The following is a 17494-nucleotide window of genomic DNA, read 5'->3' as shown; positions in this document are numbered from 1 at the left end:
GCTAGGCTGAGTCCTCGGATACTTCTCAGATATCGCTACCCCAATTATCAATTATCAAGAGACAACTTTTCTAATGCATGTTACATAAGGGATTAGTGCACACTTAAGGTAGATGACTCTAATTCAGCAAGCCAACTGTGTATTTGGTGTCCACCATCTCAACGCTACAGCTCTGAGTAAGCAATTATTTCAGCGATGTCAGAGCGTGGCTGAGTTCAGTACTCTGCCTTGAGATGAGACTCCAGGCCTTCAAGTCTGTCCTTGTTGTGTTTAAGAGCCGATGTAACCAGAATGAGCCATCTCATCTCCTGCCCCAGATTTCCTCATTAATTTAAAACTCTTCTAGGACAATAGTTCCTCAGTATTCCCAGAATCTTACCAACAGGGGCCACAAGGTTCTTGGTGTACACAAGCAATAACACTATTTCATACTATGTACTAAAGAGTATCCACCTTGGAATATAAACAGGAATCTGAAAGACTTTCTTCTTGTCTCAGGAAAAAACCTAAACCACACACCCAGCTGTTCTTCAACAGTTTACTACCTACAGCTACTCCAGAACAACGACTTACCAGTTAAAGCCCTTCAGTGACAAAAAATAGGAACTCATTCTGCTTAACTTCAGCAGAAAACAATATTTATTGAAAAGATGAGGAAGCACACAGAAGACCAGAAAACCAGGTTCAAAAGGGGCAGTATCCAAAGTTATTCTGAGAAATCAAAACAGCAAGAACTAACTGATGGTCTCAGTAGAATTCTGGGACAAGAATGGGTTCCCATATTTCCCTGCTGGTTCATGGGAGACTGAAATCGAGATGCAAACTCCTGGAAAAGAGGCTCCCATTTCCCAACAATGGCAGAGTGCTCACCTGTGACTGGTGGAAAGTACACCCTGAAAGACCCACCACAAGGGTGCACACACACAGGAGGGGTATTTCTCCAGAGAGATCTAAGCCGCTCTTACAAATCAATGCAGAACAGACACTGAACTGGTAAATATAATCAATGTTCATTATGGTGAGTGCTCTTAGGAAGCACCCCTGTTAACAACTGCCAGACCCACTTGCTGGATATGTAAATTCATTTGGAATGAGAACTGAATCCTTTCATTTATTAAAAACTATATTATTTTAGTTATATTGCTAAGAAATAAAGAGACAACACTGATCCTCAGCATTTAATGTGGAGAATATTAGAGCGTGTTATTCCACAAACTATCAAATATAACAAGTTACATTTTAAAATAAAATACCAAAAATTTTTAAAACACTATTCAGTGTTACTCAGGAAAGTCACACTCCATACCCCTTAACCTTCAGAGTATGTTCCTTGCCATTTTCCTGCTATTACTCTAGTTACATATTAAAATAAAAAACAACTTTACTCTCTACCAAGACTTTCTTCAGCACCACATCTGGAATGCGACTCCCCATGTAACACAGCTTCCACGGGAAGTGCTTTCTTGATTTATTAAAGTTACAAGGGTTTCTCAATATGATTCCCCATGTTAAATCTTCATAATCAGGCTACCACTTCTGATACAGTTACTGCTCCATACTCCTGCAACTATTCTCTTGTATATAAAGATTTGTACGACTTACTTCTGAAAGCTTTTGCACATTCATTCCAAATATGATTGGCCTCTCTCTTGCATGACTAATTTGATAAAAGAGTATTTTTAGGACTTCCTGCCTCTATTATCCTCTGAGGTCTCCTGTGGATCAGCTTCTGTGAGAATGATTCTAACATCTACTCCGCTCTGATTTCTCACTTGTGAGTTTTTCGATGTATACGAAGCCCTGAATTCCAGCAGAAGGATTTCCCACATTCAGAGCATTTCCATGGCTTCTCTCCTGTATGAACTCTCTGATGTTCACTGAGAGACGACTTTTGAGTGAAGGCTTTCCCGCATTCACTGCATTTGTGGGGTTTTTCTCCTGAATGAGTCTTCTGGTGTATCTGAAGTGACGCCTTCCTAGGGTAGGCTTTCTCACATTCGCTGCATTCATAGGGCTTCTCTGTTGAATGAGTTCTCTGATGTATAATTAGCTGTGATTTCCCACAAAAGGCTCTCTCACAGAAGCTACACTCATAGGGTCTCTCTCCTGTGTGTGCTCTCCGGTGTATAACGAGGTATGACTTGCTGCTGAAGGCTTTCCCACACTCACTGCACCCATAGGGCTTCTCTCCCGCGTGAGCTCTCAGATGTGCGGTGAGCTGTTCCTTCCTACCGAAGGCCTTCCCACATTCACTGCACTGATAAGGATTATTTCCTGTGTGAATTCCCTGGTGCACAACAAGTTGTGTCTTCATGCTGAAGGCCTTCCCACAATCCCTGCACTGATAGGGCTTCTCTCCCGTGTGCATCCTGATGTGAACGAGGAGATACGACTTACTCCTGAAGGCTTTCCCACAGTCACTGCATTTATGGGGTTTCACTCCTGTGTGAGTTCTCTGGTGCACAATGAATGGGGACTTCAGACTAAAGGCTTTCCCACATTCACTGCATTCATAGGGTTTCACTCCTGTATGGCTTCTCTGGTGTAAAATCAGCTGTGATTTCCAGCTGTAGGCTTTCCCACATTCACTGCAACCATAAGGTTTCCCTCCTGAGTGAATTTCCTGATGGACAATGAGCTGTGACCTGAATGAGAAGACTTTCCCACACTCGATACAGGAGTAGGGCTTCTCTCCTGTGTGGACTCTCTGATGAGCATTGAGGTTTGACTTGGCACTGAAGGCTCTCTCACATTTAGTGCATTCGTATGGTCTCTCTCCTGTATGAATTCTGAGATGTACAATGAGCTGTGATTTACAACGAAAAGCTTTCCCACATTCGTTACATACACAGTTTTTTTCTATACTATGAGTTCTTTGATGCTTAAGAAAATATGATTCATCACACCCATGAAACTGATCAGGATTCTGTCTTAGATAGCTTCTGGCTGAAGCTAAGTTTTGTGTCAAGCTTTTTCCAAGTGTATTATATTTAAGGAGACTTTGTCTTGAAGAAATGTGGCTTTTGCTCAGATGAAGCTTTCCAAATGCATTACAAGCATAGCTTCTCTCAACACTTTCGAGTTCATCTTGATTTTTCTGGTACCATTCTTTCCAACCTTCTAGAAAAAAAAAAAACAAAACACCATATATTTAAAATCATAACACAAACCGAATATAGAACTAAAGGGCTTTAGAACTGCCATGTAATGAGTGTTTTTCTTTTGGTCCAGGCCTCTGACACACTGGTTCAAAAGAAATACTTGCCAAGTGCACACACATCACATAACCAAGGATGAGGGCAAGGGGAAGTGAATCAAACCAAAATAAGTCCCTTTACAGAAATGGGTAGCCGATTAGCAGTGATCAAAAATGTTTTTTTAAAAATAGAAGTTTAAAAAATTTAGCCTGCACTTAGAAGCCAATGCCAACTATTTATGCCAATTTTATTATTGCAGGAGTTTACTCATAAAGTTAATTCACAGGATACAGAATAGCTAGGCATGACCTGTAGGTAGGTACAAAGAGACATTAAAAGAGAGACTGAGTGAACCATAAGGCAAGTAAGGCAAAAGCATTCCAAACAGAAGGAAGAGCAAGTGCAAAGCTCCTGGGGAAGGAACCTGCATGGCATGGTTAAGGAACAGAACAAAGGCCAGGACAGCTGAGACCCCCTGAGTGAACAGAGTGAAGGCAGGAACCAGATTAGGCAAGGCCCCGTACACACTGTCTGTGTGTCAGCACCCATCAGACACATGGCCTCAGTCACCCCCGTACACGACTGCTGTGCTGGGGGCCTCAGTAGCTGTCCTGCTTTCTCAGGACTGCTTGCTAAACACTTTTCTCCCCAAAGTGGTGGGAAACTGGAGGAAGAAGAGCAATTTCAGAAGTGCCTTCCCATTTCTGCCACTGAGAATGCAGAATGGGAAAGCCCAGGGGCACTCTCCTGCAAGCATATAAAGCTGGGACCAGAGCGCACGAGGAAAGGAGAAGGAGGATGGCGATTCTGCTGTTACAACACTGGGAGGAAAAAAGCTTTGATTTTCAGGACAGAAGAGCCTTTCCACAGTTACAATATAGAAGAGAAGCCCAAACTTGGACAACTCAAAAGGGAAGAGTAAGCGGGGTCAGGGAAATAAAAGCAGGGTGATAAAAACCACATAAGATACAGGTGAGGCTAGGCTAGGTTTCAGAATTCTTTTAAGAAAAGAGCCCAAGGGACTTCCCTGGTGGTCCAGTGGTTAAGAATCTGCACGTACACTGCAGAGAGCATGGGTTCCATCCCTGGTCGGGGAACTAAGATCCCACGTGCTGTGCGGTGTGGCCAAAAAAAGAAAAAGAAAAGTGCCCAAGAAAGTAACAGATGTAATTTCCAAGTGACTCGTGTGAGAAGAGAGAAGGAAGCAATGAAATCTCCTAAAACAGTCAAGGGGAGAGAATGAAATGAAAAACTGTGGGTAAAGTCAAGGGACTTAACTGCAGAGGCAAGAGAGAAAACAAGGCCCATGACTACGGGAAGGAAGGCGGAGATAAAAGGTGCCAGAAGGAAGGAAACTAACCCAGAAAGCAACCTCTCAGAGCCACGGGAGGAAACCGAGGGCCCTGTCCTTACCTGAGGACTCACGGGCTCATCCCGAGTCCACCCGGTGTTCAAGGACTTCAAAGAACAGTTCGCGCACACAACACCCCCTGAGTGCCAGCCCCGGTTCACTCCAGACCTCCCCTCTCCATGGTTTCTGCTCACCCACCTGGACAGCTCTGACGGGAAACTTCCGCGTTTATTATCCATGGCTCTTCTCCTTGCTCCAACTTGAAGACTAAATCAGGTTTGGTACCATGATACCCTGTTAAGGGAAAATCACAAAGGATGTGGGCCAAACTGCTGGGGACTAGAAAAGGAAGCTAGGAGCTCAGAAAGGAAGCAGCTCGTTTGCACTTGCAGAAAGATTACAATGAGGGGGTGAAGACAGAATAAGGACTAAGAACGTATGACCTCCAGAGCTCAAGTCCATAATCATTAATTACTTCAGAGACCCCGGGATAGAACAACAAAAGAAAAAGCAGTGGCAACTTATGACTCACGACCTGAGCCGAAAAGAGAAGCTGTACTTACCCACAGACACCAGGTTACTATAGTTTTCCAGAGTCACATCCCGGTACAGGTGCTTCTGCGCAGAATCCAGTAACTGCCATTCTTCCCAGGTGAACTCCATAGATATATCCTTGAATGACGACAATCCCTGTAACAATACACACACCATTCCACAGGCTGCAATTATACTGGGAGACATGGAAAAGATGTAGAGGACCCAGGAAAGGAGAATGTCCCTCCACAGACTGCATCCTGAACCTACCACTTGCTTTGAGAGAGAATTAAAAAATAATAATAATAAGTGAGCCTCCGTGTGCTAGATACTCTTTTGGGTCCTGAAGACTTCAGAATGCGTGAAGCCCACTCTGGCCTTCAGAAGCTTTTAGTCTTGTAGAGGGAAATGAACAGCTATGCATGCAGACAAAATAAGGTGTTTCCAGTCTGATAAGAACCTATTCAGGGAGACCTTGCACGGGGTGGTGAGCACGACTCGAACTACAGGCACCAGACACACAAGGTCTGACCCTCCGGAAGTGCCTGCCGTCTGGCCGGCTGCTCAGCCCACCTGAGTCTCAGTGGGAGCGAGCACATGAAGAAAACATTCCAGGGACTTCCCTGGTGGCGCAGTGGTTAAGAATCTGCCTGCCAATGCAGGGGACACGGGTTCGAGCCCTGGTCCGGGAAGATCCCACATGCTGCAGAGCAGCTAAGCCTGTGCGCCACAACAACCGAACCTGCACTCTAGAGCCCACGAGCCACAACTACTGAGCCCGCATGCCACAACTACTGAAGCCAGTGCACTCTAGGGCCCGCGTGCTGCAACTACTGAGCCCACATGCCACAACTACTGAAGCCGCGCTCCTAGAGCCTGTGCTCTGCAATGAGAGAAGCCACCACAATGAAAAGCCTGTGCACCGCAATGAAGACCCAACGCAGCCAAAAATAAATAAATTTTTTAAAAAAAGAAAGAAAGAAAGAAAAGAAAACATGCCAAATAGGTGACTTCCCAGGCTTCTTCCAAGAAAATAAGGGGTCCACAACCAAGTCAACCAGGGGACACCCAGCACAGACTGTGAACCTAAAGCCCAGGTCGCAGAGCCGCAGGCCACAAACCAGTGCGGGGGGGTCTGCTCCCCGAGGTGCGCGGGTCCTACCAGGTGGCCCTGTGGCAGTGTCAGCCGTGCGGCCTGCATGACTGGTGCTTGATGCCTCTGAGAACTACCCAGTGTGCTCACAATAAATTCCTCTCACAGGACCAAAAGATAGCAGCAAGCCGCAGACCCTCAGGAGATCATTCAATAAGTACTTATTAGGCACCAACTGTGGACACAGTCCCTGTCCTCAGTGGGTTTCCATTCCTGCAGGGGAGATGCCAGTAAACACACAGCCACCTAGCACGCAAGCGGTGACAGTGCTCTGACAGGCCTCCAGCAGCTTCATGGGAGAGAGGAGGGGAGGAAGACACAGGCGCTATCTCAGATGGGTCATCAGGAGCCCCCTGCTGAGGCGACATTTGGGCAGAAACACAAGCAGTGTGAGAACGAGCTCTGAGATTTCTTCGGGAAGAGCCTTCCACGCAGCATGAAAACAAAGGCACAGGCCTGCAGGGCTCAAGGACGTGGTAAGGACTTGGATTTCATTCCACAGGAGGAGAAGCCCCTGGAAGGCCTTGGACAGGGTGGCGCGCTCTGACCCCCGCCTGAGACCATTCTGACTGCCACGGAGAGGGCAGGGGTCCTAGTTCCAGTGAAAGATGAAGGTCCCTGGGGCTGGAGTAAGAGCACTGGGGTAAGGAGCCGTGGTTGGGTCCCAGGCATCCAGTGAAGCCAGAGGTAGAGACGCCCCGGTGGAGACGACAGCGCAGAGAGAGAGAGAAGGACGTCGAGGAGAAGGCAAGGATCTGGCCAAGCAAACGGAAGACACTGCCCTCTACAGGTTGGGAAGCCTGCAGGACGAGAAAGGGAGGGATGGGGGCTGAAGACAAGGAAGCAGCAGCTAGAGGAGCCCCGACTGACGCCCTAACAGGCTCCTCCCCAAGAGCGCTGCCTGCAGCGAGGGGGACCCCGGGGAAGACACAGTGAGTGCAACTCTGGGGGAGCCTCAGAGGCCAGTGGAAATACAGGGTAGAGCCCTGTCACAGGCTCCAAGCGATCCCTGTCGTGCTGGGGACTGACCGCCAGATGACAGAAGCTTCCCATCCCAACCCACGAGGAACTCCCACAGGGACAAAAAGTGAAGTGGGAATAAAGAGAAGAGCCTCCCATCTCCCACAGCCTGAGTCGGGGAAGAAGAGGGGTTGGAGTGTAGCCTGGACTTTCCAACGCCTGGAAGTTAACTGACATCCAAATACTTGGCTCTTGCCAAGATGACTGCCAGGGCCGGGGAGGGACAGCTGACAGGGCACGTCTGAGGTCGTGATGGAGAAAAATGAAGCCATGACATCAAGCCCAGGGCATTCATGCAGGGGGGAGGAGAAACAGGAAGCAAGGCCTGAGGCAGATGCCACAAGAGCAAACACAGACCAAAGAGACAGGATGGAAGAAGAGAGGGGTAGAGCAGAGAGTGTATTTTATTTTAAGCCTTTTGCTATTTTTAAGCTTGATAAGAATAAAAACAAAATACAAAGGAAATACTACAAACAAATTTAATTGGGCAAGCATAATCAAGAAATGAGGAGACTTCCCTGGTGGTCCAGTGGTAAAGAATCCGCCTTCCAATACAGGGGAAGTGGGTTCGACCCTTGATCGGGGAACTAAGATCCCACATGCTGTGGGACAATTAAGCCCGAGCTCCACAACTACAGAGCCCGCGTGCCCTGAAGCCCTCGCACCACAACTAGAGAGAAGCCCGGGAGCTCCCCTGCTGGCACAGTGGTTAAGAATCCGCCTGCCAGTGCAGGGGACATGGGTTCGAGCCCTGGTCGGGGAAGATCCCACATGCCACGGAGCCACTAAGCCCGTGTGCCACACCTGCTGAGCCTGCGCTCTAGAGCCCGTGAGCCACAACTACTGAGCCCGTGTGCCACAACTACTGAAGCCCATGTGCCTAGAGCCTGTGCTCTGCAGCAAGAGAAGCCACCGCAGTGAGAAGCCCACGCACTGCAATGAAGAGTAGTCCCTGCTCCCCGCAACTAGAGAAAAGCCCTTGTGCAGCAGTGAAGACCCAACGCAGCCAAAAATGAATAAATAAATAAAATTTAAAAAAAAAAAAGAGAAGCCCGCGTGCCACAAGGAAGAGCCTGCCCCACAATGAAAGATGCTGCAGCTAAGACCTAAAGCAGCCAAAAAGATAAAGAAAATAAATTTTAAAAAAAGAAAAGAAAGAAAAGAGGGAATGACCAAGACAGGGTGCATAACTCTAAGATAGAAAAGGGATTTTAAAATTCATAAACGATCACTATACACAAGCAGTTCTGCTATAATGTGATGTTACCAAAAAAAAAAAAAAAAAAAAAATCACCACTATGCAAAGTCTCCGGCTTATGGGAAGAGCAGGGTTGGGGTGTGACACCTTTGTAGCACACATGAAAAAAGAAAATCAGGAACCTTAATAAAAACAGTACCAGTTTTATACATGTTTGATTTGAGAAATACATAAATACTACCATAAATATGGCACTGTACCTTGAAAAACGCCTGACGTTTGGGTGTCAGAAGGGCCGTAGGTTAGTATAAAGTGGTGAAAAGAGGCTTGCCTGAAATCAGTCAGAAAGCTCACATTGTTCCCTAAGATATCAATCATGTTGAAACAAATTTACATCCTTAAAGCAAACATGATAGCAGAACTGACTGTATTTACAAATTTCTTCCAGTAAATTTGAAAACTTAGAAGAAATGGAAAATTTCCTAGGAAAATAAAAGTAACCAAAATTTGCCCAGAAAGAATTAGGAAGACCAGACTGACTAGCCCATGGTCATAAAATAAACTGAAACAGTAATCAAAGGTATACCCTCTCCATAAACACAACAGTCCCACACTATCTTGAAAAGTAAGTTCTATCAGCATCCAAGGAACAGAAAATTTCTCCCATATCTAACCTGATGTAGAGCCAGGAAATGATAGGAAACCCATCACACAAAACCTGTATAACCCTACAGAGCAGGGAAGGACAGCACAAACTGTAGTCCAATCTCATTTATTAAAAATACCTAGATAAAGACACTAATAGAGTAAAACAAATCCTGTACATATATACATAGCAAACTATGAATGAAGTTTATCCAGAAATTTAAAGGACAGTCCAAACTTTAAAAAAACAAAACACAACCGTATCAAAGAAATAAGTAACGTTAGTACATTAATGGAGGACAATCGTCTCAATAGATGAAATAAAGTACTATGAGGAAATTTAACGCTTTTAAAAAATCGGAATTCAGTTTGTTACAGGTAAAAGTAATTTCCCTAAGCCTATAAAAAAAAACATACTTTGTGTGAAACTAAAATCAGGAACAAGACACGGACGCTCACATCAACTCTGCTAGTCAGCACTGTCCCAGAGGACCCAGCACAGCAGGAACAAAGCAAAATGCCAGCGATAAACACTAAGCAAGGAGAAGAAACTACTGTCATTATTTACAAACATCTGATTTTCTGACTAAAAAACCTAACAGAAACAGCTGGCATAACATGAGAACCGATAAGAAACATCAGCAGGGTGGCAGTTAAAAAAAAAAAAAATCAACATGTAACAGCTCTTTCATACATCAACAGTAACCAACTTGAAAATGTAATAAGAACCACAACAAATCTAGAAAGTACTCAGGAATAAAGCTTAAAAATAGAGAAAAACAACGAAAAATACACATGTGATAAAATACATAAATGCAGAGGCAAAGAAAACACAATAGCCCAGATATGGAAGCAACGTAAGTATCCAGTGATAGATGAATGGATACAGAATATGTGCTACACAAACACACACACACACACACACACACACACACACATACACACGAACATTACTCAGCCATTAAGGAAAACCCAAAATCTTGCCATCTGTGACAACTAGAACTAGAGGGTATTATGCTAAGTGAAATAAATCAGACAGAAATACAAATACCATATGACCTCACTTATATGTGGAATCTAAAAAATTAAATGAACAAATAAACAAAACAAAAACAGACTCATAGACACAGAGAGCAAAAAGGTGGTTGCCAGAGGTAGAAGGGTGAGTGAAATAGGTAAAGGGGATTAAGAGGTACAAACCTTCATTTATAAAATAAATTAGCCACGGGGATGCAGCATAAGGAATATGGTCAATAATACTGTAATAACTTTGTACTGGGACAATTACCAGCCTTGGGGCAGTGATCATTTCATAATGTATGTAAATGTCAAATCACTATGTAGTACACCTGAAGCTACCATAATATTGTATATCAACTAAATTTCAAACATTTTTATATTTTTTAAAAAAGAAAAAAAAAACAGAGGCCTGAGTAGTCGAGTAACATTTATGATATGTACACTCAATGTGGTATAAAGATATTAATTTTCAACAAATTAATTTATAAATTCAATGAATTCTCAATCAAAATGCTAAGAAGATATTTCTTTTCTAACACTTATTCACAATAAATAAAATCATACGTTTGGACTACCGCTGCTACAACTAAAAAATTAATGGTAAAGTACAATCTTCATGAACATCAGAGACCCACGGAAGCAAGGAGGACTAAATGAACCAAATTTCAGAGAGAGGAGAGCTCTTTCCAGGTGAGCTAAGAGCTGGCTGGCTGTTTACTTCGCCAAGGGCATTTGTCCAGCCTGAGAACAGGTGGGACGGGGTCAGCTGAGACAGAGGACGACACCAGGAGAAAGAGAAACCAGTGGAGCCTTCGATGTCCCCCTGGACAGCAGGCTGTCCCCCTGGGGCATTTTCTGAGTGCGGTCAGTACAGGAACTGGGCGGGAATGGCAGACTGACTCTCCCATAGTTTCAAGGCACTTAGGACACAAAGTACTGCGAGGGAGGAGCCTGCGATCGGCACACCCCGCTGAAAATACAGGTGAACCGAGTCGAACTAAAGCAGCACCTCAGCCCCAAACCAGCTCAATGTCTGTTTAGATGAGGTGATCAGTCACTCCCCAACTGCACAACAGAGGAGAGGGGAAAGAGGCTCTGGTAGAAAGTAACATTGAACTTCAGTCTCTGTGGCTGTTCCGTTTTGAAATTATTTCAAAATAAAACATAAAATGTAATAAACTTTAGGGCTTTCCAGATGATCCTTTGCCTACTGAAAGGGCCCTACACAATCTGGCCTTGCTCTCGCACGCTCCCTCCCCATTCCTGCCGCACGCCTTCTTTCCACTAGACAGGGCACCTGCTGGTTCTCACCTTAAGGCCACTGACTTAGCTGCTTCCTGTTCTGTGCCCCCATCCTCCCATGATCATCCAGCTGTCATTCAGATTCTGCTTAAATGCTGCCTCAAGACAAGGTTGCCAGTCTGAAGTAGCCACCCAGCCTCTCAGTGCATGAGCATTCACAACTTTGCTCATGGTGTTCCCCTGGTATGTCTTACCGTCTCCCATACCCTTCACGGGGTCATGGGCCCTGTCAGTCTTGTTCACCCCTGCATGCCCTAGAAAATTACCTGGCATAATAGTCAATAAAGGCTTGCTAAACACGTGCACTCAAAAACAAGGAAATACTGTCTACATTTGTTCAAGTCTTTTAGGTCTTAAGAGGCAATAAGAGCACAGGCTCTGAAGACACTCTGCATGGGTCTGAATCTCAGCTCTGCCACCCTCGTGTCCTTGTTTCCCTTACTAGTTTGGGACCTGGTAGGCTCCCCAGTTTCCTCAGCTGTAAAATGGGGACATACTTGCCTCACAGGGCCGTGAGGTGCTAATGACATCACACACACAAAGTGGCTAGGCCAAGAGTGGTGCCTATTAATATTATTCAACAGTTGTGAAGTCTTCTTTTTTCAGGTCCTGTACCCTTATGGTCACTTATTTTATCTTTTCCAATTGCTATTGCAAATACGTTTTCTCCCGTTGTACTCTCTGTATAGTTATTGTTTAAAAGCAAAAAGTTCATTGATTTTGAGGTTAACTGTACCCCTCCGGCCGCCCCGGTGAAATCCCTTCTCCCCTGACACCCAAACTCTTCCTGTCACACTTGATCACCTAAAAAAGTGTCTATACTATTACTAATCGCTTCTCTACATCCTGCTGCCCACAGTCGCATGCAATCCCTTCGCCTCTCAGGAACTGACCACCTGCACCACCCCCGACATTCTCTCTGCTCTGGAAAAGCTGCTTAAGACCCACATTCTGAAGTCCAGGCGGCACCTTTCGGCCTCATGAAATACTTCTGAGGCATTTCGTATCATGGCTTCTAGGAAGCTCTCTTCTCAAATTTGCAGCGGAAGAAACCACTCTCCAAATGTTCTGTCACCTCCCTTGCACCCCAGCCCTTCGGCACCGCCGTCCTGGTTGCCCCCGAGTCCTCTACTGGTCCCTCCTGGGGCTCTACTCGTCGTACCCTGCGCTCCCCCGAACACATGCGCCTTTAATCTGCACATGTTAGTTGAAAACCCCTACCCAAGCCTACAGACCCGACGACAGGCACTGCGCTTCGAACACCTACAAGCCCGCTCGGCCCCTGGATACCTCTTCCAACAGTGTTCTCAAGGCCGGAAACACGAGCAGCGCGCCAACGGCTCGGTCCACTGGCCCTCTCCCCTCGCGACGCGGATCCTTCCGGCTCTGAGCCCTCGAACCCGCCCGCCACCCTGCCCAGCGACCACCCTCCACAAGGGACCGCAGCTCTTCGAAAGCAAGAAACGTACGTAATTCTTCGCACTGCCAGCGCGAGTCTCAGCGTCAGCACACAAAGACACTCGGTGTACGAGCATCTCAACAAGTGAATGAACAAAGAGGAGGCTAATTTCCCTGATGGGGCCCGAAAGGGCTGGACACGAAGACAACTCCGTACTTGTGTGTGAGAAACCTGAAACGACAGAGGATCACTTCCTTCACGAGGACCCTCGCTGCCCTCAGAATTCAGGGGCCGCTGTAGACCATAAAACAGGGTACCTGCCGAAGGACAGGGCACCGGACACAAAATGCCCGAAGACGAGGAACGTTCCTGGAGACCCAGGCGGACGGCGGCGAACACGCGAGTTCAGGCCCTGGCGTGGCCGTCACGGGATGAACGCGGCTACGCTCATGGCCCAGTCAGCTTGCGCAAGGGAGAAAGTCCCGACTCACCCAACACGAAGCTGTCCGGGACCTGCTGGCCATCCCGCGCTGTTTCGTGCAGGGTCTCCCGGCTGCTCCCACCCCGCCCACCCAGCAGGGGCTTCGCGCCCCACGGAGGGAGGGTCCGCGGGCACCAGGCACCTGCCCGTCGGGGCTGAGTCCCTCGCAGGGACGCGGGCTCCGGGACCGGGCGGAGGGAACCGGGGCGATGAGTTTGTACCGTTCCGCAGCCGTGAGGCGGGAGGGACCGAGGCCGGGCTGGCCGCATCCACGCCCGGATCGACCGTGGGGGTTCAGGCGGCCAAGAGCCTGGTGCGCACAAGACGTTCCGGGCCAGGGTACCTTCGCGTCTCCGCCAGCTCCGCGGCCAAGGAAACAGTACGTCCCCGGCCCACCTCTGTGCACAGTCGCCCCGCAGGCTGCAGCCCACTAGGCGCGTACTCCGCTGAGGCGGGGGTGCGGCGCACGCGGAAGTACGTCACGCGACCAGGAGCGGCCGGCAGAAAACGACATCTCCCAGAACACTCTGCGGAGGAGGCGGAGGGCCTGGGGAGAGCGGCGGAGGCTGACGGGGAAGGCGGGCTGGCTGGCTTTGCAAGAGCCCGGTGTTCCTCCCTGCCAGCGCCTTCCCGGGCAGAGTCCCTCTCCGTGCAGGGGCTGGCGCTCGGGTTTGGACGCCACACCGGGTAGAGTTCCGACCGGAGGGCACAGCGGAGAAGAACAGCGTGTGAGGCTGCAAGCTGCAGTGCACAGGGTTATAAAACAGTTGTGAATATCGGTAGATGAAAAGAGAAATAGAAGTACATCACTAATGGGAGACATGAACATGCTAACTCTCCGTCCGAGACAGAGCAAACAATAGCCGACTGAAAAAAAACGCACAACCTAAACGTTGAGACTTAATGTTTTATTTTATGGCCCAAACTGAGGACTTAATCTTGGGACACAGCATCTTAGCTCTGAGGGGCTGCTCCAAAGAGGCAAATGGGGAAGCCAGGATATTATAGGAGTTTTTGCAACAAAGAGCAGGTAGTCGGAACATCAAAAGATTACTGTTGATTAAAGAAAACCACACATCTCAAGTTAAGGAATTCAGGGCTTTTTCTTGTTGTTGTTGTTACTTTTACCATAAGGAAGAGATTTATTTATTTATTTGTTTTGGTAACTTTTACCATTAGGAAGAGATTTTTTTATTTTTATTTTTTTAATTTTTATTTTATTTTTGAATTTTACTTTATTTTTTTATACAGCAGGTTCTTATTAGTCATCCATTTTATACATATTAGTGTATACATGTCAATCACAATCTCCCAATTCATCATACCACCACCACCACTTTCCCCTCTTGGTGTCCATACGTTTGTTCGCTACATCTGTGTCTCAATTTCTGCCCTAAAACCGGTTCGTCTGTACCATTTTTCTAGGTTTCACATATATGCGTTAATATACGATATTTGTTTATCGCTTTCTGACTTACTTCACTCTGTATGACAGTCTCTAGATCCATCCACGTCTCTACAAATGACCCAATTTCGTTCCTTTTTATGGCTGAGTAATATTCCATTGTATATATGTACCACATCTTCTTAATCCATTTGTCTGTCGATGGTCATTTAGGTTGCTTCCATGACCCGGCTATCGTAAATAGTGCTGCAATGAACATTGGGGTGCATGTGTATTTTTGAATTATGGTTTTCTCAGGGTGTATGCCCAGTAGTGGGATTGCTGGGTCATATGGTAATTATTTTCAGTTTTTTAAGGAACCTCCATACTGTTCTGCACAGTGGCTGTATCAATTTACATTCCCACCAACAGTGCAAGAGGGTTCCCTTTTCTCCACACCCTCTCCAGCATTTGTTTTTTGTACATTTTCTGATGATGCCCATTCTAACTGGTGTGAGGTGATACCTGATTGTAGTTTTGATTTTCATTTCTCTAATAATTAGTGATGTTGAGCAGCTTTTCATGTGCCTCTTGGCCATCTGTATGTCTTCTTTGGAGAAATGTCTATTTAGGTCTTCTGCCCATTTTTGGATTGGGTTGTTTGTTTTGTTAATATTGAGCTGCATGAGCTGTTTATGTATTTTAGAGATTAATCCTTTGTTGATTCATTTGCAGATATTTTCTCCTATTCTGAGGGTTATCTTTTCATCTTCTTTATAGTTTCCTTTGCTGTGCAAAAGCTTTTAAGTTTCATTAGGTCCCATTTGTTTATTTTTGTTTTTATTTCCATTACTCTAGAGGGTGGGTCAAAAAAGATCTTGCTGTGAATTGTGTCAAAGAGTGTTTTTCCTGTATTTTCCTCTAAGAGTTTTATAGTGTCCAGTCTTACATTTAGGTCTCTAATCCATTTTGAGTTTATTTTTGTGTATGGTGTTAGGGAGTGTTCTAATTTCATTCTTTTACATGTAGCTTCCAGTTTTCCCAGCACCTCTTATTGAAGAGACTGTCTTTTCTCCATTGTATATCCTTGCCTCCTTTGTCATAGATTAGTTGACCATAGGTGCGTGGGTTTATCTCTGGGCTTTCTATCCTGTTCCATTGATCTATATTTCTGTTTTTGTGCCAGTACCATATTGTCTTGATTACTGTAGCTTTGTAGTATAGTCTGAAGTCAGGGAGTCTGATTCCTCCAGCTCCGTTTTTTTCCCTCAAGACCTCTTTGGCTATTCGGGGTCTTTTCTGTCTCCATACAAATTTTAAGATTTTTTTTGTCCTAGTCCTGTAAAAAATACCATTGGTAATTTGATAGGGATTGCATTGAATCTGTAGATTGCTTTGGGTAGTATAGTCATTTTCACAATATTGATTCTTTCAGTCCAAGAACATGGTATACCTCTCCATCTGTTTGTGTCATCTTTGATTCTTTCATCCGTGACATACAGTTTTCTGAGTACAGGTCTTTTACCTCCTTAGGTAGGCGTATTCCTAGGTATTTTATTCTTTTTGTTACAGTGGTGAATGGGATTGTTTCCTTAATTTCTCTTTCTGATCTTTTGTTGTTAGTGTATAGGAATGCAAGAGATTTCTGTGCATTAATTTTGTATCCTGCAACTTTACCAAATTCATTGATTAGTGCTAGTAGTTTTCTGGTGGCATCTTTAGGATTCTCTATGTATAGTATCATGTCATCTGTAAACAGTGACAGTTTTATTTCTTCTTTTCCAATTTGTATTCCTTTTATTTCTTTTTCTTCTCTGATTGCCATGGATAGGGCTTCAAAACTATGTTGAATAATAGTGGTGAGAGTGGACATCCTTGTCTTGTTCCTGATCTTAGAGGAAATGCTTTCAGTTTTTCACCAATGAGAATGATGTTTGCTGTCGGTTTGTTGTATATGGCCTTTATTATGTTGAGGTAGGTTCTCTCTATGCCCACTTTCTAGAGAGTTTTTACTCATAAATCAGTGTTGAATTTTGTCAAAAGCTTTTTCTGCATCTCTTGAGATGATCATATGGTTTTTATTCTTCAATTTGTTAATATGGTGTATCACATTGATTGATTTGTGAATATTGAAGAATCCTTGCATCCCTGGGATAAATCCCACTTCATCATGGTGTATGATCCTTTTAATGTGTTGTTGGATTCTGTTTCCTAGTATTTTGTTGAAGATTTTTGCATGTATATTCATTTGTGATATTGGTCTGTAATTTTCTCTTTTTGTAGTATCTTTGTCTGGTTTTGTTATCAGGGTGATGGTGGCCTCGTAGAATGAGATTGGGAGTGTTCCTTCCTCTGCAAGTTTTTGGAAGTGTTTGAGAAGGATGGGTGTTGGCTCTTCTCTAAATGTTTGATAGAATTCACCTGTGAAGCCATCAGGTCCTGGACTTTTGTTTGTTGGCAGATTTTTAATCACTGTTTCAATTTCATTATTTGTGATTGGTCTGTTCATATTTTCTATTTCTTCCTGGTTCAGTCTTGGAGGGTTATACCTTTCTAATAATTTGTCAGTTTCTTGCAGGTTGTCCATTTTATTGGCATAGAGTCGCTTGTAGTAGTCTCTTAGGATGCTTTGTATTTCTGTGGTGTCTGTTGTAACTTCTCCTTTTTCATTTCTAATTTTATTGATTTGAGTCTTCTCTCCCTCTTTTTCTTGATGAGTCTGGCTAATTGTTTATCAATTTTTTTTATCTTCTCAAAGAACCAGCTTTTGGTTTTATTGATCTTTGCTATTGTTTTCTTTGTTTCTATTT

The 17494-nt window shown here is 45.0% G+C and overlaps 1 protein-coding gene across 1 annotated transcript; it reads right to left on the bottom strand.

Moving 5' to 3' along the window:
- Positions 1–921: 921 nt before the first annotated feature.
- Positions 922–13367, bottom strand: ZNF26 (zinc finger protein 26). Its single transcript, XM_082853003.1, has 4 exons — positions 13311–13367; positions 5112–5238; positions 4747–4842; positions 922–3120 (listed from the first exon to the last, which is right to left on the bottom strand). Exons 1-4 carry the CDS (start codon positions 13341–13343, stop codon positions 1769–1771), a joined length of 1608 nt encoding a protein of 535 aa, XP_082709129.1. The 5' UTR covers positions 13344–13367; the 3' UTR covers positions 922–1768.
- Between the last annotated feature and the right edge of the window lie 4127 nt (positions 13368–17494).

This window comes from Leucopleurus acutus (assembly GCF_964270905.1).
Source record: "Leucopleurus acutus genome assembly, chromosome: 13".
Taxonomy (NCBI): Eukaryota; Metazoa; Chordata; class Mammalia; order Artiodactyla; family Delphinidae; genus Leucopleurus; species Leucopleurus acutus.
Note: the sequence above shows the minus strand (reverse complement) of the source record. Positions and strands in the feature narration are given on the sequence as shown.